This window comes from Wyeomyia smithii, chromosome 3 (genome assembly GCF_029784165.1).
Source record: "Wyeomyia smithii strain HCP4-BCI-WySm-NY-G18 chromosome 3, ASM2978416v1, whole genome shotgun sequence".
NCBI classification, from domain to species: Eukaryota; Metazoa; Arthropoda; class Insecta; order Diptera; family Culicidae; genus Wyeomyia; species Wyeomyia smithii.
In genome coordinates, this window is record NC_073696.1 from 243,137,195 (window position 1) to 243,159,749 (window position 22,555).

The window sequence follows — 22,555 nt, forward strand, 5'->3', positions numbered from 1 at the left end:
AAACCCACCCCATTGCGCTTGTTTTGACTTTCGAATTCCGCGCAGCTGGCCAATTTCGTCACGAAAACGATCTCCGATCGCGGCGCCCTGGAATTAAATTCCGTATCATTCCAGCTGCCGTGCCAAACGGTTAGAATTTGCGCGGCGCAATCGATCATTGCCTGCAGCGGAAGGACTGTCGAGTCGAAAACAATTGCTGTTGCCGCTTCCATCATGGCCCCACTTCGGCTGATTACTGTTACGCTGCCTGGAAGTTTAAATTCTGCCACACCCAATCGGAGCAGATCGCCGCTGATTGATGTCGCTCCTTGCGCAGCATGAAACGCGCCCGCCAAACTTGCATAATCCATTCAATCGACAGCGAATGCGGAATCCGGTGGTGCGGTGATAGGGTGAAGACGATAAATGGTTCGATCAAACGCGGGTTCGTAATTTCGATACAAAGTTGCACTCGAATCCTAGCAGCGATTGGATAGAGATTATGCTGCCGTCATTGATGCCGCGGCTACTGCTGCTGATGCTGATGCTGGTGCCATTGCCAATCCGAACAAGAGGCCTTCGTGTCAGCAACAGCAGCATTAATTGAGATTGAGATATTTATGGGCAAATCGATTCGGTCTTCATTGAGCTGCCGCCGATGCCAGTGTGCCCCCAAGCGGTAGAGTGGGGTGGCAAACACGCGACCGCCGCTCTCGCGATACCGAAAATACTGTGAACTGTGGTCAGCCGGAGTAACATCTATTGGTTTGTGCGAATCTGGGTTTGATTTCCAGCGACGGTGGCGGCAGTGGTAACCACTTAGAGCTGGATGTGATTTGCTAATGTTGGCTAATCAAATCGCTGCTAACGCTCGCAGGGGTTGTAAGTCAGTGGTGAGACGGTGTGTGAAAGGGAAGATTTTTTTCCGAGAATTATCTCGTTATATTGTCTAGAAATACTAGATCGAGAAATCAGTGCAGAAAACATTCCTTGCTATTTCTTGAATAGTATAGGTAGATTATTAATATTATTTATTTAATTACAGTGACTTAAACTCTTGGTCATTCGTCTCTTTAGCATAGGTAGATGTTTTTTTAATGGAAATAATATTTCGTGGGGTAGTTCTTCGAATTGTTTTTTCTTTCAATATGTTCATCACAACTTTTATGCATTTTTTTTCTTTTTTGCTTACCTATTTCTGTACAATTGAGTTTTGTTTTCATCTACTGTAATATGGCATTAAATTGAATTTATCAGGTTTTTGTATTTTTATTGATATCTTTTCTTGTTTGGTATCGAAAAACTCCCAATTCTCGCCTTTCCGGTTTATTTTGTTCTTCGCTCTTTTATTATAAATTTTATGTTTTACTGTTTTTGTACTCATGCTGTTTTTTTTTATTTTTGATACTTTGTAGGTTCATTGCGTATTAACTTCTCTCTGGCATCAAAAATACTTATTTTCTTGCGTTCGAAAACGTTGCGCTAGGTATACAAATTTACAATTTGTTTCCATCCATTTCGATAGAAGATGAGAAATCTCGAATTTGTCTAGTATCTTTTAATTATATTTAATCAACCTTTGTGTTCATTTCTGTTTCTTTATGCAATTTTATTTTTGGTAGCAACTAAGCTCTCGCTATTTGTCAATAGATGGCGCCAGCATTAAGTGCTTGTCGATTTTGAAAAGAAGAAGGCGACTGAAGCACATCGAGAGTTAACAAAAGAAAGTTAACGGATATGCTGCTCTAGGTGAAACAATGTTTCGTGACTGGTTACGTTGTTCCGAAGACTTCGATGCAAACGACTGTACGCGTGAAGAGAGGCCAAAAATCTTCGAACTCAAAGCGCAGGTGAACGTGATTTATACTGCCCTGAAAGCTTCTTTTGACCGTATAAGATAATGGCGTTACAAAAAACTTTACTGAAAATTTTTTTCTTCCATCTGCTCTTGTTTTATATATACACCGTTTCGTATCAGGCTAGTCCTCAAGAATCGATTTTGTTGAATATCCAAAAACTGAGGCATCTAGAAGGCAACATTGCACAGCATATATTTGACCAGCGAATATTTGCACATCATTGAAACCCACAACTTTGTAGAAGACATAAAAAGAGTTTCTATTAATTTTACGTAATTTTAGGGGGGGGAGTTATGTCGAACGTTACATAAAGGAGAGGGGAGAGGGGTTTTTAAAAATCTAGATTTTTAGCGTTACGTAATTTATATACCACGCCCTACTGAGTTGGTTTTTCGTGTTTTTGTCAACAATTTTTATTGTTTTTTTATCTTCAGATTTAAATATTTTCTGATGTTTTTTGCCTTTCTCCTAGAAAGGTATAGCAATCACTTGCAAAACCGAAAATATAAAAGTGCTCCAAAGGGCCGAATGGCATATATCACTCGACTCAGCTCGACGAGCTGAGCATTTTCTGTATGTGTGTGTATGTGTGTGTGTATGTGAAGATTTTTATTCTCACTCACTTTTCTCAGAGATGGCTGGACCGATTCTCATGAAATTAATTGCAAATGAAAGGTCTTGTTGTCTCATAAGACCCTATTTAATTTCAATGTAATCGGATTTTTAGTTTCGAGGTTATGTATCAAATAGTAAAAATCATAAAACATCATTATCTCGAAAACTACACAACCGATTTGAACAAAACTGGTCTCAAACGAACGGGCTACCTGAAAAACTCTTAAGTTTTGAATTTTATAAAGATTGAACATGTAGTTCAAAAGTTATGAAAAGAATCGTGTTCTGAAGACTGTTGAATCTCACTCATGTTTCTCTGAGATGGCTGGACCGATTATCATAAAATCAGTGTCAGATGGAAGGTCTAGTTGCCCCATATAACCCTATTGATTTGTTTTGCAATCGGACTATTAATTTGCCTGTTATGTTTAAAAATGTGAAATCCAGCTATGCAAAGGAACATATTCCGATGACTACTTGGACTCACACACTTTTCTCAGAGATGGCTCACCTGATTTCCACAAAATTAGTGTCAAATGAATGGTCTAGCTGCAGTTATGGTCTAGTTAAGGGTTAACTGATGAATTATGATTGAACACGTGGTTTCAAAGTTTGGCTGCTCTATACGTTCCCATTTCATTTGATTATAATCGAACTTAAGCAACCGTTATGCATTAAATTGTTAACAATACAACGAAAGTCAATTATCTCAAAAAGTACATGACTTATTTGAACATAACTAGTGCCATACGAACGAGTCAGCTCTCAAACTCACAAATAACAAACTTCATAACAATTTGATATGTGGCTCAAAAGTTATGGAAAGAAAAGAAATTCAAAGACTATTTAAAACTATACCTTCTTTGATCGATATATGTGGCCTTAACATAATTTAAGTGTGGTATCGTACTATTTGAACGTTTCAAATTCATTGATTCCTTACGATGTGTTTAAAGTCGGCCATAGGATATGATCAAAGTCAAATAACAACTCGTTTGAAATGATTGATTTTAATCGAAATGACAACATCCTCGACTGTTGGCTTGTGTACTTCGCTTTAATTCTAAATTTTTTTATATTGAGTGGTATTCGGTCATTTTCAGCAGATTTTCTGGCATCAATCTGACACCGGAAATACCCATATTGGGAGGTATTTAGTTATTTAGGTTGTTTTCCAAAAATTAAAGTGGTCGTCTTTAAATTCAAAATGGTGTGCAGGGTCAATGTTTGGTTTCTATACATCATCACGTTTACGGAAATATCCATATTGAGTATTATTCGGTAATTTCTCTCTGTTGCCTAAAAGTTGCCATTTAGCAATTCAAAATGGTGCCTGAGGACAATTGTTAGCTCCTTGCATCATTCTGGTTCCAGAGATACTCATATTGAATAGTATTTTAATCTATCTTGGATAGTATTTCAAACGATTTGTTATTTGACTTTTATCATATCCTATGACCGATTCGTCGAGCATTTGCAGACTTTAAACACATCGCAAGGAATCAATGAATTTGAAACGTTCAAATAGTACGGTACCACATTTAAATTATGTTGAGGCCACACATATCGATCAAAGCAGGTATAGTTTTACATAGTCTTTGAATTTCTTTTCTTTCCATAACTTTTGAGCAACATATCAAATTGTTATGAAGTTTGTTATTTTTGAGTTTGAGAGATGACTCGTTCGTATGACACTAGTTATGTTCAAATAAGTCATGTTAAATTTGAGATAATAAACTTTCTTTGTTTTATTAATAATTTAATACATAACGGTTGCTTAAGTTCTATTATAATCAAATGAAATGGGAACGTATAGAACAGCCAATTTTCGAAACCACGTGTTTAATCATAAATCAATCATGACCATCGTGTTCAATCTTAAACCCTTAACTAGCCCGCTCATCTGATAATATTAATCAAATCGGTTGTGTCGTTTCTGAGATAATGAAGTTTCGTGATTTTCACATTTTGGTACATTACAGACGAAGTTACAGTTCGATTACAGTAAAATTCAATAGGGTGTTACGAGGCAGCTAGACTTATTAGTTGACACTAATTTTGTGGAAATCGGGTCAGCTATCTCTGAGAAAAGTGAGTGAGTTGAAGTAGTCTTCGGAATATGTTCCTTTTCATAGCTGGATTTCACATTTTTAAACATAACAGGCAAAGTAATAGTCTGATTGAAAAACAAATCAATAGGGTCTTATGGGGCAACTAGACCTTCCATTTGACACTAATTTTATGAAAATCGGTTCAGCCATCTCTGAGAAACATGAGTGAGATTAAGTAGTCTTCAGAACACGTTTCTTGTCATAACTTTTGAACCACATATTCAGTCTTTATGAAATTCGAAAATTAAGAGTATTGCAGGTAGCCCGTTCATTTGAAATTAATTTTGTTCAAATCGGTTGTGTAGTTTTTGAGACAATGATGTTTTATGGCAAAAATTGAATGAGAAAGGCTGGGTCTGACCGCTAGGTGGATTAATTTAGGTTTTGCCTTTCTCCTAGAAAGGTATAGCAATCACTTGCAAAACCGAAAATGTTAAAGTGCTCCAAAGGGCCGAATGGCTTATATCACTCGACTCAGTTCGACGAGCTGAGCATTTTCTGTATGTGTGTGTGTGTGTGTGTGTGTGTGTGTGTGTGTGTGTGTGTGTGTGTGTGTATGTGTGTGTGTGTATGTGCAGAATTTTATTCTCACTCACTTTTCTCAGAGATGGCTGGACCGATTCCCATGAAATTAATTGCAAATGAAAGGTCTTGTTGTCCCATAAGACCTTATTCAGGTTTTTTGTAATCGGATGTTTAGTTTAGAGGTTATATATCAAAATGTAAAAATCATGAAACATCATTATCTCGAAAACTACACAACCGATTTGAACAAAATTGATTTCAAATGAACTGGCTACCTGAAAAACCCTTAACTTTTGAATTCTATAAAGATTGAACTTCGGGTTCAGAAGTTATGAAAAGAAACGTGTTCTGAAGACTGTTTAATCTCACTCACTTTTCTCAGTGATGGCTGACCCGATTTCTACAAAATTAGTATCAATTAATATGTCTAGCTGCCTCATAACACCCTATTGAAGATGATATAGATTTTGAATGTCATACTGGTTAAAGAAACACTCATATTGGGTGGTGTTTGGTCATTTTCAGCTGTTTTACAGAAGCCGGAAGTCGTGTATCATTCTAGATTCGGATATTATTGTATTGGGTGGAAATCGGCCAATTTAGGCTGTTTAAGCTAAATATATTTCCATTTAGTTGATTAGTTCGCGAGATGTGCGGAAATTTGTGCAGAAACATGTGCTTCCAGAAGAGGGAGGGGCGTCGAACCATTATAGACATATTTGTTACCTCTAAAAACATTCACATACCAAATTTGGTTGTATTTTTTTGAGATGTGCGAAATTTGTGTTTCATTTGTATTGGACCCCTCCCTTCCAGGAGAGGGAGAGGTCTGAAACTATCATAGGAACCTTTATCGGCACCAAAAATCCCATTATACAATTTTTCACGTCGCTCGGTTTGGTAGTTTTCGAGCCAATATGGATCAGACAGACAGACTGACCGGACTACATTTTTATATGTATAGATTACAATATCAATATTTTAGAACCTACAGAGTGAATATATATTTACTGGATTGAAGCGGTCATGTAAATCTATTGAAACAAATAAAAGTTTTAATGAGAAAGGCTGGGTCTGACCGCTAGGTGGATTAATTTAGGTTTTTCTTCATATTTATATACTATTCCTACTTTTTAACCTAGATTCTAGTAAAATTTATATATTATGATTTGATTCTTTATGTTATGTTCTTTGTTTTTTCGTCATGTGATTCACTTGTGCACAATTCGTTTCTGCTTAGATTCTGTACTTGTTTGTTTGTCGACTGTAGCGGTTAATTTTGTAGATTTATCGGCTTAATCAGTCCGTGTATAGAAGCAAAAACGATTTTTTGTTTCTTAATCCTTTTTTTTTCTTTTTTTTTCTTCTTTTTTTTTCTTCTTTTTTTTTTTTTGTTTCTTAATCCGACAGTTTCGGTGACTTTATTTCACCTTTTTCAAGGAGTCTAGGATTAAGAAACAAAAAATCGTTTTTGCTACTATACACGGACTGATTACGCCGATAAATCTACAAAATTAGATTCTGTATTTATTATAATTTAAAGTTTGCTTATAGTTTTGATTGTCGAATTATTGCTCTCGAATGACTTTCTTTTTAACCTAATTTTGTTGCCAACTGTTTTTGCCTTTCTCCTAGAAAGGTATAGCAATCACTGGAAAAACCAAAGGTATAAAAGTGCTCCAAAGGGTCGAATCTCGTATATCAATCGACTTAGCTCGACGAGCTGAGCATTTTCTGTATGTGTGTGTGCGTATGTGTGTGTGTATGTGTGTGTATGTGTGTGTGTGTAACGCTCTCCCAATCTCACTCGATTTTCTCAGAGATGGCTGAACCGATCTTCATGAAATTAATTGAAAACGAGAGGTCTAGTTGCCCCATAAGACCCTATTGAATTTCATTGCAATCGGATTTTTAGTTTGCCTGTTATGTTTAAAAATGTGAATATCACGAAACATCATTATCTCAGAAACTACTCAATCGATTTTAACAAAATTGGTTTTAAATGAACAAGCTACTTAAATAACCCTTAACTTTTGAGTTTCATGAAGATTGAACGTGAGGTTCAGAAGTTAAAATTAGTGTCATTTGGAAGGCCTGATTACCCCATAAGACCCTGTTGATTTTTTTTGCAATCGGACTATTACTTTGCCTGTTATGTTTAAAAATGTGAAATCCAGCTTTGAAAAGAAACATATTCCGAAGACTACTTAAATTCACTCACGTTTCTCAGAGATGGCTGAACCGATTTCCACGAAACTAGTGTCAAATGAAAGGTCTAGCTGCCTCATAACACCTAATCGAATTACAATGTAATCGGACTGTAACTTCGTCTGTAAAGTACCAGAATGTGAAAATCACAAAACTTCATTATCTCAAAAAGTGCACAACCGATTTGAACAATATTGGTATCAAATGAACGGGCTAGTTAAAGGTTAATTGATGAATTTTATAGTGATTAAACACGTGGTTCAAAAATTGTGAAAAGAAACATGTTCCGGCGACTTTTCAAATTCACTCGTTTTCCCAAAAATGACTGGACTAAATTCAACAGTCTTAGTGTCAAATGAAAAGTTTGGCTTTCCTATAGGTTCCAATTTTATTTGACTATAATCGTATTTTTATTCCAACCGTTAGTATTAAATTATAAAAAAACGAAAGTCTATTATCTCAAAGATCACACGACTTATTTGAACATAACTAGTGTCATTTGAACGGGTTGTCTCTCAAACTCACAAGTAAGAAATTTCATAGTAATTTGATATGTTGTTCAAAAGTTATGAAAAGAAACGAAATTCAAAGACTATTTAAAACTGTAACTGCTTTGATCAAAACATACGGCCTCAACAAAATTTAAATTTGGTATTGTGCTATTCGTACGTTCCCGGTATTGCTCGTGATTGAAGTGTACGAAATTCAAAGTCATTTCTTTTATTTCGCTATTTCTTAAGCACGAATATTTTACTCCTAATTAATAATTTTTTTAACTTTTTACCTTTCTCCTAGACAGGTATAACAATCACTTGCAAAACCGAAGATATGAAAGTGCTCCAAAGGGCCGAATGGCATCTATCACTCGACTCAGTTCGACGAGCTGAGCATTTTCTGTATGCATGTATGAATGTGTGTGTGTGTGTGTGTGTGTGTGTGTGTGTGTGTGTGTGTGTGTGATTGTGTGTGTATGTGCAGATTATTATTTTCACTCACTTTTCCCAGAGATGACTGGACCGATTTTAATAAAATTATATGCAAATGAAAGTTCTAGTTGCCCCATAAGACTCAATTAAATTTTATTGTAATTGGATTTTTATATTAGAGGTTTTGTTAAAAAATGTACAAATCACGAAACATCAATATCTCAGAAACTACACAACCGATTTCACTAAGATTGATATCAAATGAACGGGCTATCTTAAAAACCCTTAACTTTTGAATTTTATATAGATTGAATATGTGGTTCAAAAGTTATGAAAAGAAACGTCTTCTGAAGACTGTTTAATGTCACTCATGTTTCTCAGAGATGGCTGGAACAATTTCCACAAAATCAGTGTTATATGAAAGGTCTATTTACCCCATAAGACTCTATTGATTTTTTTTGCAATTTGACTATTACTTTGCCTGTTATGTTTAAAAATGTGAAATCTAGCTATGAAAAGAAACATATTCCGAAGAATACATAAACTCACTCACTTTTCTCAGAGATGGCTGAACCGATTTTCACGAAATTAGTGTCAATTGGAAGGACTAGCTGCCTCATAACACCCTATTGAATTTTACTGTAATCGAACTGTAACTTCGACTGTAATGTACCGAATTGTGAAAATCACGAAACTTCATTATCTCAGAAAGTACACAACCGATTTGATCAATAGTATTATCAGATGAACGGGCTAGTTAAGGGTTAACTGATGAATTATGATTGAGCACGTGGTTTCAAAGTTTTGCTGCCCTATACGTTCCCATTTCATTTGATTATAATCAAACTAAGCAACCGTTATGTATTAAATTGTTAATACGAACGAATCATCTCTCAAGCTTACAAATAACAAACTTCATAACAATTTTATATAAGTTTGAATGAGAAAGGCTGGGTCTGACCGCTAGGTGGATTAATTTAGGTTTTTATCTGAATAGAGACATTCTCTTAATTCACCAGATCTTGTTTTATATCATTATTTTTTGTTTGTTTTATGTATTCTTATTTCTGCCGATTTCGTAATGAATTTTTTTTTGTTTGGTTCAGAGTGTTTCCGATTTGTGATATTTTTTCGTCTCGACTTGACATTCGACAAGGAATCTTGGAGTCCATCAGGTTACCTTTCTCTAATTCGCTCTCTCTCTCTCTTTCTCTTTATTTCTCCCTTTTCATTCCACTCTCTTCATTTCCCTCTCTTAATCTCTCTTCTTTTCTTTTTTTCTTTTCTCACTTTATCTCCTTCTCTTTCTCTCTCTCTCACACTTACTCACTGTCGTTCTCTCTCACTTTCTCACTGTCGCTCTCTTTCTCTTTCGCTTTCTCTCTCTCTCTGTCTCTCTCTCCATCTCTTCATCTTTTCCTCTCCTTCTCTTCATCTCTCTCTCCCCTTCTCTCCATCTCTCCCTCCTCCTCTCTTCATCTCTCTCTCCACCTCTCTCTCTCTCTCTCTCTCTCTCTCTCTCTCTCTCTCTCTCTCTCTCTCTTCCTCTCTATTTCTCTCTCTTTCTCTCTCTCTTTTTCTCTCTCTCTTTCTCTCTTTCTCTCTCTCTTTCTCTCTTTCTTTCTCTCTCAGTCATTTTCTCTTTCTTTCTCTCTCACTCCTTTTCTCTCTTTCTCTCTGACTCTTTTTTTCTTTTTTTCTCTGACTCCTCTCTCTCTCTTTCTCTCTTACTCCTTTTCTCTCTCACTCCTTCTCTCTCTCACTCCTTCTCTCACATTATTTGTCTTTTTTTCTCTCTCAGACTATTTCTCTCTCTCTTCCTCACTCTTCCTCTCTCTCTCTCCCTCACTCTTTCTCACTATTTCTCGCTCTCTCTGTCTCTCTCTATCTCTCATTCTCTCTTTTCCATTCTCGTTCTCTCTCTTTGACTTTCTTATTCTCATTCTCTCTCTCACTCTCGTTCTCTCTTTTTTTTTCTTTCTCACTCACATTTTCTCTTTCTCTCTCTCTCTCTCTGTCTCTCGTTCTCACTTTTTGTTGCTTGCTCTCTCATTTTCTCTCTATAGCATACACATATCTACATATATACACTGATAGTCATACACGGGCTATTAAAAAGTGTTTATTAATTACGTAGCGCAAGTGATTAACCTTTCAAAACCCTCCTCCTTCCATGTCACTCTCTTCTTCTGACCTTGAAAATTTTGTGTGTGTGTTGTCAAACTTTCCAACCCCTCTTTCAAAATCAATTTTCGTAATCGGAAATTTGTAAAAAAACATCTAAGGGAACATTTAATTATTACGTAACGATTAAATGTTCCCTTAGATGTTTTTTACAAATTTCTGATTACGAAAATCGCTTTTGAGTTGTAAAACATATTAAAAATCTTGCTTTGATTTTACGCACAATTCGAGTTTATGCACATTTCAAAAACGAGAATGCGCGTAAAATCGAGGTATACCTGTAGTTAGTATTTGGCTTAGATTTTAGATATTCTAAGTTTACGTGTTTTATGTCTTTCTCCTCACTAATTTTGAATATTCTTTGCTTTTTTTTTGTAATATTGAATATATTTTGAATATCTGTATTGTTACTGTTTTCGTTTGTATGGTTCTTTGGTTTACATTTTTTGACGTGGGACACATCCTACTTTTGAAGGGTGGAATACTGTAGAAAGTGTAACGAAAATGTGCCCTCGTAAAGTTCATATCCTGTTTTTTTTTGTTAAGCTGATAAGAACAGATACTACACTTTGATCTTAGCCTTTAGGCCGAGAAGCTATCCCTGAACGAATTTTAAACGCCAATGTTTTTTATCCAAAAGTGAGGTTTACTCCAAACTTGTGGTATAATAATTGGCATACCGTTTTCAATGATCAACTGATAAAAAGTTTGAATAGAACATAAATCATTTTGGTGTAGTTTCGCAGCACACAACCAATCACCAGCTTACTTTTTAAGCTGAGAACAGGATGGTGGTTTTGAATGTATGCAATATTACTTTTACTAAATAGATCTTGAACACTTAATCGATTAGTCAAGTTTTCCCTAAACTTTCTGTATATTAATTGGCATATCTTTCAAAATGCAAACCAGTGAAAAGTTAACTAAAGATCTTTCCAGCAGAGCAGCGGACTTTCTGTTACCTGGTATTGATTTTAAAGCTATATTCTGACTAGCTTTTTCCTTTATTTCAAATTCTCATAGTTTGTCTTAGTTTCGTAATTTGAATGAAGGGAAAATAAATTTCATTTATGTTGACTAGCAGCGAAAATGAACTGATTGAGTTTTCACAAAGGCAACAGTATAGCACTCGTCATGTCGCGGTGCGGCTTAGAAGAAAAACAATCAAATTGTTCAGCAGATACCAAGAGTGTAACTTTCGCGAGTTGCATATTGCCGTTGTGCGACCGGAGAAAATTTTATTCGTAAGAACGATAGTTAGTAGCAGCCATAAATTTACAGTTCGGTATACTGCGATGATGTCAAACGAAAGTGGCTTTTTTAGGACGTTACATCCTATGTGATGCAGTGTTGTGAATTTTTTGAAACGGGTTCAACACATGTCATAATCATTAGACTGAGACACGGTTATATGGGAAAAAAGCAACGGTGCTATTTTTTCGCTCCCATGCACTTTTCCTGTTCCTTATGGGTCCAATAAAAACTGTGTAACTTTTCAGATCGATCCCCGGTGTTCAAATTTTCCATTCGATTTTATATGTGAAAAATTCATTTTTTCAAAACATATTCTCTACAGATACCCAGTTGACTCCAAAAAATATATCGATACATGAACATCATTTCTTATCACATGGTTGAATTTGCAACAAAAGCATGCTAAAGCAATATTGCTAGGAAAATTCAGTAGTGAGCCGTTCGTCAGATATTCAATCAGTTTGAGGGAAACGGCTTTTCCTACAAGTTTCCTACAAGTATCGCATTACGATCGTTTTTTATTTTTTCAGGGAAATTTCTTACAAATGTCATATATCGATATATTTTTAGAAGCCAACTGGACATCTCTAGAGAATAAGTTTTGAAAAAGTGGATTTTCCCATATATAATCGTATGGAAACTTCAAAAAGCGGACGCGAAAATATAGTTACGTAGTTTTTATAGGATCCAGAAAGACAGGAAAATTGTTTGAGAGCTAACATTTATTTTCTAATATAACTGAAGAGTTTGATGAAATAAAAAATAATTTACGTAGTCCCACGTCCATCATGCGTTCGTGTCTTGGATACCACCCTCCTACTTTTTTTCGATTTGGTGACTTTCCTTTAAAAGATATTTTGCTTGTGTCCTGTACATTGGAATACTTACCATCTTTATTAGTTACGATTGTTCATGTACATATATAGTTTGCGTATTGTTTCTTTAACTATGTTTTTCTTACGATAGTAATTTGTATGATTATGATGTTCAATTTTCGTTTTTTCCACTTTGTTATCCGCTTTTGAAAATATTTCTTCTGATATGTTTTTCTTATTATTATAATTATTATTTAGTTTTCGATTTTTGAATTTTTTTTTATGTTGCCAATTACCAGTTTTTGTAATTTTAGGTCCTAATGGGACTTTCTTTTTGCTGTTTAATTCAGTCTTTCAGTGATTTCAATTATAATTTTACTTGCTGTACTTCATTGTTTGGCTTGGTTTTTACCTTTCTATTTTTCGTCTTTTAGAGATTTTCAAGTTTTTTTCTGTTCCTCGGCATTCTTTAATGTCGTTCATCCAACTATTCCTCTACCGTCGCATTCAACCTGCCACCAGGCGTTCAGTTCCAAAGAAAAAGCTCCCAGTTAATCGTAACCGACAGCCACATTCGGCTCTGACTGTACCGAAAACAATAGGCTCCATAAATTTGCTAATTTGTGTGATCTAACACGCTTTGGCGGTAGCAAGGGAGGATGGCCGATGGTGCTGGTAGTGATTACATACGAATCGCATGGGTCTCAAGCGATCAATGAGGAAACGGCAGAAAAGCTGCTGCACATTTCGTTCAACCGATTGGTCGTCAAATGCGATTTGATATCGCTTCGATACGATTTAATGGCTGCTGTAAGCATAAATTATGCTGCAGTCGAATCCACCCAGGTTTCAACTGGAGGCCTGTTTTCCATGATTTCATTACGCTAGATCGGTGCTAACTCACTACAATGTACGATTTGGGTTTTCCGGAGATTTGGGGGGTGTTGCAAGTAACTCGTTAACTTAATCGCACCGCACAAGGCTAGCAGGAAAGGTAATACTTGCCAGAATTTGCCTCTGTTTACTGTACAGAACATTCGGATGATTGATTAATGGAAGACAGAAGCTCCATTACCTATCATCGAGGCGTCATTATCACATTTCCGATTGCCGCAGTTGAAATAAAAAAAAAAAAAACTAAAGTAGGTTTGAATAGAAGAGAAAAAAAAGAAACGGTGGAAAAGTAACCGACGAAAACGGCTTTCCTCCGCGCGATGGCCAATAGTGGTTCCGGGCGGCGACGCCGTCGATGGCCTGGCCGGGAGATCGTCTAAGTAGTAGCTTAATTTCAGTGCCAAGAAATGGGGAGGAAAAAATGCTAATAATAGCAACAGCAGCTCGCGATGAAAAATTCAACAGGAAAATACTGAACCTGCTTGGCCATCACTTCTCCCCACACTCGGGGCCTCCAACCTCTTCCTCTTACTCCTGCCAGACAGGGCAGGCAAGTCATTGGATCGTTCGATATCGATTTTCATTCTCGGTCGGTCCACTCTTCTGGGCCAGCCGATAGCTCATTTCTTTCGCTCTTTCTTTTGTTTACACGATTTCTTCGATTTAATGAATGGTTCTACTTCCATTTCCTAAAACACCATCAACGTTTCGATAATTGGCATTATTTTAAGGTGCACGCTCTTATAATAATTGGACACTCCTGCTGTTCGGACTCTTCCCGCAGTTGTTACTGCTGCTGCCGTTGTCGAAGTGCTACCGTTTTCCTGTCCGTGATTTGATCTGCCGGACAAGCCTTGAACTGAACGTCATAAAGGATTGTGAATACTATTTAATATTAAAACTAGGGGCATTTTTGACGACTCAAAGAAACTTTTAAATTTTGACATTTAATTCAGTAGAATTTGGAATTGTGAGGTTTGATGATGACCCCTGGAAACCTCAGCCCTTTTCCCCGCACCAAGCCAAAAAATAAAAAGTGGATTCCTCGTAAGCCACTGGATAACTTCTTTCCTCCTTCGTTCCGTTTTCCACCGCACCGGCGCAGCCGTTGCTTTGTTTTAGCAGCAACAACAGAATAAGAAAAATCACCTTTAAAAGCTCGGAAACAGAAAATATTCGGCTCGCGTATAGGAAACGATGCAGGCGGTGGAATATTGGCCGTTCTATGAATGAAAATGTTTAGAGAGCAGCCCATCCCCCCCACACCGGTGCTACGACTCTTCCTCCCCCGATTCGTACACATCGCTCATCAACGCCATTCATTAGTGCGGCGGTGGAGCCGGCAGCATCCGCGGGTGCATCAGCTGGTTTGGGCAGAAGTTGAAAGAATCGTTCTTTCGCAGCCGCCGGGTTTACGTTGGTTCATCTTCGCAAAAGTTTCTGGCTCTGGTTTCCCCGTTCTTTCGGCCGATTAGATGCTATTTGTTAGCTAACGTCCTGAAAGCAGTAATTTTTATTATAAAAATCCCCACATTTTCCTCCCATTTGCGGGCGCTAGATTCAATTAGCCAACATTCCTAAACAAGCTGCCAAAAGCAGTGCGGCGGTGCACATACAGACAGGCACACACTCACATACACATATATCCATTTCCGATTCACTCCAAATCGTGGCCAGACAAAAAGAGAGAGAGAGAGAACCGGGAAAGGCTGCCTGATGTACATAATTTGCATTTCAAGCGGCACCTGAATAGTATGTGTATTAGAAATTAGCTGTTTTCAGTGCATTCACTTTTTTCTCTATTTTGGTTATCAACTCTGTTCGAGAATGACTACACCTGGCTGGGAAGCGTTGTTGTTCGGTCAGAAACAATTCCAAGCCACGTTTGCCGCAGAAAAACCAGCCTAACCGGGGTGCCTCGCGTAAATGGTTTTATGCACTTTCCCTCTCCTGTTGGTGCCATCCCCAGCAAATGCGGGGGAAAAGTTGGGCGCGGAAAATCCAGATCGTTGCATTAGCTGCAGAAAATATGGTCGAAACATAATAGTAGGATGCCGCTCGGATTGGATGCATTCTGGTTGCGAGGGGCAGACAGTGTTGCTAGATTGGAATGGTGTTCTTACTTGGCGTTTGATGAAATTGGGACTCTAGTAAGTTGAGAAATTCAAATATTGAAATAATTTGCAACCTATCTATACTGCAGATTACAGTTTTGACAATTTTGTTCAAGTTTTGCTTCAGTTACCGTGCTGGATCGAAACCCGTACAGTATCGAAATCCGTACACCGTGATGTTTTTCTTCAGTTTTAAGCATTATAAAAATAAAAATTCATATGATAGTTACATGTACATGTCCGTTGAGCTGTTGGCCTTCTGTTAAATTAAACTATGCGCTAGTAGGCCATGAAACAAAAATATTAAAAATGAAAAATCAATAGTGAATCGGTTTCAGTTGTCATTTCGTTGTATTGTTAGAGAATTTAATAAGGAAACGTTCTTCAGATAAAAACGTTTTTCAAGTGGGAAATAAGTGTTTTACTCTGTGAATCTTTTTGAAATTGATGGAAAAGGTAAGTTTTTGTCATTTTCGAGCAGTATATTGTCTGGTAAATAGTGTAAACTGTATTTATTCAACAAAAACAGTGCCGTACGGATTTTGATCCTTGTTAATTGCTTGAATAAAAATCCGTACAACGTGTGTATCATGCATATATTGTTGAACTTTCTTCTTGTTTTCAGCATATAATGGAAGAAAACAAGTATAAATATACGGCAAATAATTTGGAAGGAGCTGTGACTGAGGTGCGCAAGGGAAAGTCGTACCGGGAAGCTTCGAGAGGTTTCGGCGTTCCGGTTACTACGAAACGCTACGAAAATTGCACTATTTAAGCTGATATCAAAAATTAGAGAACCGTGTGAAACTTTAGGAACCAATTGATCCTCAACATATATTTATTCGTGAATTTAAAGATAAATTATGAATAAAAGACGTTCAATTTTGTACTTCTATATCTATACGGATTTTGATTTATTGTTGTATGGACTTTGATCCAGTCTATATCGCGTGTGTGCGGATTTCGATTCAAAAGTGTACGGGTTTTGATTCAGACAAAAAACTGTGTACGGATTTCGATTCAAAACATGTTCTATTTAAACATGATTTTTTCGAGTTTCAGAGTGATTTGAATCATTTTGCTTGAAAAAAGTGATGAAATATAAGTAGACCTACAAGTAAACATGTCAGTTTAAAGCAATATGTGATTTCTTGATTTTATATTGACCTTCGAAGATTATCATGTGCTTAGGTGTACGGATTTCGATCCAGCACGGTAGTTGTGCAGATTCAGTCTGGTTCTCTGACCAGGTACTTCATCTCTGTCTTTCTCAAACGAACTTTATGATACCTACATACTTAAATTCTAAAAATACGTCGTTACAGCCAGTGGGTTCTTATGGCAATCGGTTTTCACTTGAAATAATATTATTGACCAGACTAAAAATTTCGGCACTCTTATCTGTTGTGAAAACATTCATATCAGCAACCATTATGATAAGTTATTTTATGTCTGTTGGTACCAAAGACGCCGGTTCATGTGGGTTCGGAAAATATCCCTGTGGGTACTTACCCACACGGAATTATTGGACAAATGCAAGACAAAAATGACAGATTTTTTTATGGATATTGTTGAGCTAGAGGTTATAAAGCTACAGATTTATGTAAAACTTCTCAGGGAGAAGGCTTATTTTTAAATTGTTCCCGAATTCGTTCGTTTTGTCTGATTAATCAACACCATAGGCTTGTTGTAACGAAAAAAGTGTTTTTCTGATTTGTGCCGAACCGAAAACTATTAAAAACCAGCAATTGTTTAGAATCGGTTCAATTACGTAGCAATTCTATATTCATATCCAGCTTTTTAATTACGACAGGGTTTAAAAGTTTTGGCTTCTCGTAAAAATTACCCATGCCAAATTTGAACTCAATCGGACTGCGGTACGAAAAACCTCAAAGCGGTCGAAGTTTCGGTTTTTTGATCGATGAAACAAAAGTTCGAGCTGGGAGTGTTTCTTGTGTGTTCTGGTGTAGCTCGAGTCTCCTAGCGCGAAAGTTTCGATGTCCCTGAAAGTTAATATTTTTTCAGACAATTTTTTATGAGATAATCTGCTGTTTTTACATTTCATGCATTTCAGGAGATTTACTATAAAAAAAAAATTTATTTCTGGTGCATTTTTTCGTTGGTCAAAAAAGTAAGACTTTCGCGGCAGCGGTTTAATAATCTCGAATCGCGACGTGGCGGTGGTGATGGACATTGAGACTTATCTCATCCTGGATGGCAACGACTGGCAGGGCACTTCTTATTTCAATTTCCCCACGAAGGAAGTGAGCTCTGAGATGTGGTTCATTCCACACATCAAGTTCCCCAAGAAAGTGCTGCTGTAGCTGACAATCAGCGAGAAGAGGATGTCAAAACCGCTTATCGGAAATTTATAATACGAAGTGCCTGCTAGAAGTTGCGTCGTTCATCAAGTAATACCTTAGGGTGAAGACGCGGTGCTCTGGCCGGATCTAGCGTCGGATGGTCAAAATCCCCCGGTTGCATCCCATCCAGAGTTTCTGGGCAAACCAGAAGCGTAAGATCTACTCCAATAATTTTGTCTCGGAAACTGAGTAGGAATTGATAAATAAGACGAAAAAGAACTCAACATGCCAACACGTATGTTTTCGTCCATCAAAGCGAACGTTCCGGTAAGCTTCTGGAATGCCACTCGCAAGGGCTTAGATTTTTTTGCAAGTAAACTAATATAATTCCCTGAGAAATTCATTAAACTCAATTATCTGTCTTAGTTTTGACTATCACCTTCCGAAAAAAGTCCATTTTATAATACAAACATCACTAATGAACGAAATTTGAAAATCTAATTTCTGTTATACATTCCATTGGCATCGTATCGTTGAGGTCCTGTCGAAAAATTATGTCAGGAAAAATTATGTTCAGGTATCAGTAGGTCGACAACCTGCCCCTAATCTTGAAGTCTGTTGCAGTTTTTGTTAGTACATAATTGTAAACTGTACCTTTCCAAAAATATAAATTTTTCTACGCATTGAAAATACCGATGTTTACTGCAATCAGAAGAGTTAAAAATTACAAAAATATGTAATACTTTTTTATTTGAGCCAAAATGATTCGTTTGATATTTGTCAAGTCTTCAGCAAAGTTGTAGATAGTATTCGTAGTATTCGTATAGATGATATCGTTCCAGAAAAAATATACACCTTTGGAAAGAGAATTTTCCACATTAATGTTACACATTTTTACACATTATTAGCTTAACATTGATGCTTGTTTAAACATGATAGAATGAGAATCAAAACAAGCTATGTTTTTTTGAGAAATGAGAACAATATTTTTTTTTTTCAAATAAATATTTAAAAACAGGTAAAAAACATTATTATCTGAAACTTTGCCGAAGACACTATACCAATCAAACAAACCGGTTGTACGTTAAAAATGTTTTTATCAATTACAGACTCTTGGCACAGCAGATTATCCCATTACTTGATGTCCCGGATTTGATGCTGACAAAAATCAAGCGACAGTTTTATCTCCTATCAATGTTACTCGCACTAGCGGTCTTTAGGTCGTTTCAGTTTATTACATAAGCTGACCCGGCAAACTCCGTGCCGCCGCCATGAGTTTTATTGACTGTTGTACTGCAAAAGCAAATATCTAACTGCTGCTTCAAAAACATACTCAAGATATGTTTTAGCTCTGATTTATCAATGGTATTTTTTTTCAATATTTTTACCTTTCTTCAAAAACAGCCACAGCACAAACTCACAGAAACCGAGGTAAAATTTAAGTGGAAGCAACTAAAACCAAAAAAACAAAATCGCTCAGAATTATCCATAAAACATTTAAAAAATTTAAGGCCATTGTTTTAGTACGCACTTGTTTGAAACTTCTCCGATCACAGGTAGCAAAAAATCGTAACTCACTGAAACTCACAGATAACCTCTCACAATCTTAAGATAAATAATTATAACTATCACTACAACCACAGACAAACAGACGTAGCACGAGATTTATTTCAGTGCATCAAAATAACGGTCATATCTGATGAGTTTCAGTTATGCGGAATATTCCCGCCGCAGCGGTGGTGGCGCTGATGTGCCTTTTCCTTTGAACTAAGTTGACAGTATTCGAGCACTGTGCTACCAATATCAGCAGAAAAGCTTAAAGTTTTTCTTTTATGGCCAACCATTTTTCGGTTTTTTTTTTCTGTTTCTGCGAGAATCTGCATGTTGAGGTTTAATGCCACCAAATATCAGGGCCTTGGGCATTATCGAATATCACGAAATTGCGAAGCGTGAGGGTACATACAGACGTTTGAAATTAAATGGCAAATTGGTCGACAATATCTGGATACACGGAACTTCAAAATTTTCGCTTCAGTCACATTATCACTTCATTTGTTTTTGAGGCAGATCTGTTGCTTCAGCACAGTGCAATTGAGACTCCGCAACACTATAGTTTTCAATTCAATATTCAGCAATGAATTGGATATCCAGAGATTTCTAGGAATGCAACAGTACGTATTTAACGAAACATGAACAGAAATCAATGTTTTTTGAGGAGTAAAAACTACACCTTCGTTTTACCGGCTAACAAAATCATTGCAGTATGAGCGAATATGATTTAGGTCAGAGTGCATTTTAGAGAAAATTGAAGAGATTTATTGAGGTCGAGCAATGATACCATATGCATATATATTTTTTTTTTTCTGTATGAACTTCCGCACTGCGACCAGAATCGTAGATCTATTGTGAGATATGCCCGGGTGTCTGCTGTATCCCGCACTTTTATTATTAGCAACACCGCTATTGAGAAGTGGCATGCTTATTATTATTGTTTATCAGTGCTTGTGTGTAAAGTGATACTCTTCCTTTTACCCGCTTACTGTTCTACTATACCGATGCTCGTTCCTCTTGCCAAATATCACCAATTATAATTCCCTGGAAAAGTGTCGTAGTGCGTCCTTCTTGCCAGTTTTATTAATAAGAGGGACTTATGTATTGTTAAGAGAAAGTCACGCAAAGGTGTTATAGATTTCAGCGTAAAGGAAAGGTAAGTGGTGGGGAGCCTGAGAATGAACCCATACTTCCAGTCCAGTTTCGACATCGAAGGGCCTGATTCTACTAAGATTCGAACCCACGACCATTCGCTTGACAAAGCGGACTATGTAACCTTGCGGCATATACCCTTATGCATATATTTGTTTATGTGACGACTGAAACGGTTAGTTTGATGGGTTTATCGGCTTAATCAGTCCGTGTATACTAGCAAAAACGATTTGTTTTTTTTTCCTTTTTTCCCATTCCGACAGTTTCGGTGACTTTATTTCACCTTTTTCAAGGAGTCTGAAAATATACATCGTGTGTAGTTTTCCTCTTTCGTTACTGGTTTATGTTTTATGTCTGTGTTAGCTTACTTACAGAAAGGATAATCGTTCTATTGTTAAGTGTGTTGGTGTCCAGCATCGGTTGTCTGGTGTGTATTACAAATGGCGTCCCACTTTGGCTATATGTAAAAGGTATTGTTCGCTTAAAACAGATTTGTAACTTTCCTCTATAAACTGTACTTACTGCATGTGTACCTATTTTTGTGTGCTACACTGTACAAGCTTCTAAAGCTTTTTCTAGCACTTACTTTTTTCAAGCACTTTTATGGCAATTTCACTTTAATCGGGTAATGAATATTCTAAGCTGTTGGTTTTGCGTCTTCCTCTGTAGTCTACTAATTCTTGACGGCTTGCTAAGGGTGTGTTTGAGAGATTGTACAGCTTTGAGTTGTGGTGGTAGTGGATTGGCTGTCATGGTTGTCTGTTTTGTTTTGGTTGATGTTCTTTATCGAGTGTATAATACCAGCGTATATGGTGTTCAGTCCCTCAGTGTCTGTGCGTTTGTTTATGCTATTTTCTGTGTTGGCAATATGGCAAATTTCTAAAAACGGGAGTGCTTGTGGTTTGTTGTGTCTGTCTATAATTTTTGTTTGTTGAAAATCAAACCGGTGATTCTGTGTGATACTGTGATGCATTAGTGCTGGTTTTTCCTTAAGTGAACTGATTTGGGTATCTGTTTCGTTGTAACCTTGTTGCAGTAGTTTGTCCCAGGTGTTATAGTGCGTCCGGTGTCCACTAATTCTAGTTTTAAGCATGTTTGTTGTCATTCCCACGTAGCAGGCGCTGCAGTCTTTGCACGGTATGTTGTAGATGACGTTGCTCTGGTGTTCATGTGGAATGGGGTCTTTAACATTTGTGAACAACTGTTTAACTGTTTTTATGTTGCGGTGTGCAAGTCGTATGTGTTTGTAATCGTTTTTAAGGTGCTTGTCGATTCGGTTCGACAGGTATGGTATGTATGGTATCGAACGGTAAGTATATTCCAGGTTTTCACTAGGTGTTTCCTGCGGTGCCGTGATGTTTTCCTGCATTCGGCTTATTAATCTGTTTATTAGTGCTTTCGGGTAGTTGTTTAGTCTCAATTGTTTGTGAATGATGCGAGCCTTATCATCGTTCTGTAGATTAGTGGATAGCTTGTCAACTCGTCTGATGAAATTTTTAGCCATGTTAATTTTGTGATGGAGCGGGTGGAACGAAAAGTAGTCTAAGAATCTGCCACTGGCGATTGGTTTCATATACCATTCTGTTTTAATGCTTTGATTTTCTTGTCTTATCAGTGTCATGTCTAGAAACGGTAGTCGTCTATTGTTTTCCATTTCGTAGGTGAATTGAATATGTTCGTTGTAACTGTTGAAAGTCTCTAATACATGGTTTAGTTGATTCGCGGGCAGTGCTAGTAGAAGATCATCTACATATTTTTTCAGGAATGGGGGCTTGAATGTTAGTAATGGTATTACTGTGTCCAAAAGTGTTTCCATTACTAAATCTGCTAGTGTGGGCGAGATGGGATTCCCCATTGCGGTGCCAAAGATCTGTTGGAAATGTTGTCCGTTGTATTTACAGTAGCTTGATTCTATGCAGAATTCAACTATTTCGATAAACAAATCTAGGGCACAAGGTGCGCAATAGCAAATTCAGTCCAAAACTACATCCATTACAACAAAAATATAACCCAAAAAGATGAACTTACGAAATGCTGTGAAAAAGCTACGAAAATTACAAAACAT

At 36.9% G+C, this 22,555-nt stretch overlaps 1 protein-coding gene and 1 pseudogene across 1 annotated transcript; both read right to left on the bottom strand.

Annotated features, from left to right (window-relative positions):
* Nucleotides 1–10,878: 10,878 nt before the first annotated feature.
* LOC129733473 (U2 spliceosomal RNA) lies at nt 10,879–11,006 on the bottom strand (annotated as a pseudogene).
* Nucleotides 11,007–21,181: 10,175 nt separating this feature from the next.
* Nucleotides 21,182–22,345, bottom strand: LOC129729164 (uncharacterized). The gene has a single exon (XM_055687647.1). The coding sequence runs from the start codon at nt 22,343–22,345 to the stop codon at nt 21,182–21,184; it is 1,164 nt and encodes a 387-aa protein (XP_055543622.1).
* Between the last annotated feature and the right edge of the window lie 210 nt (nt 22,346–22,555).

What these genes read in the sequence shown, in the direction of transcription:
- LOC129729164 (XM_055687647.1), bottom strand. Translation starts at nt 22,345, where the DNA reads ATGGGGAATCCCATCTCGCCCACACTAGCAGATTTAGTAATGGAAACA.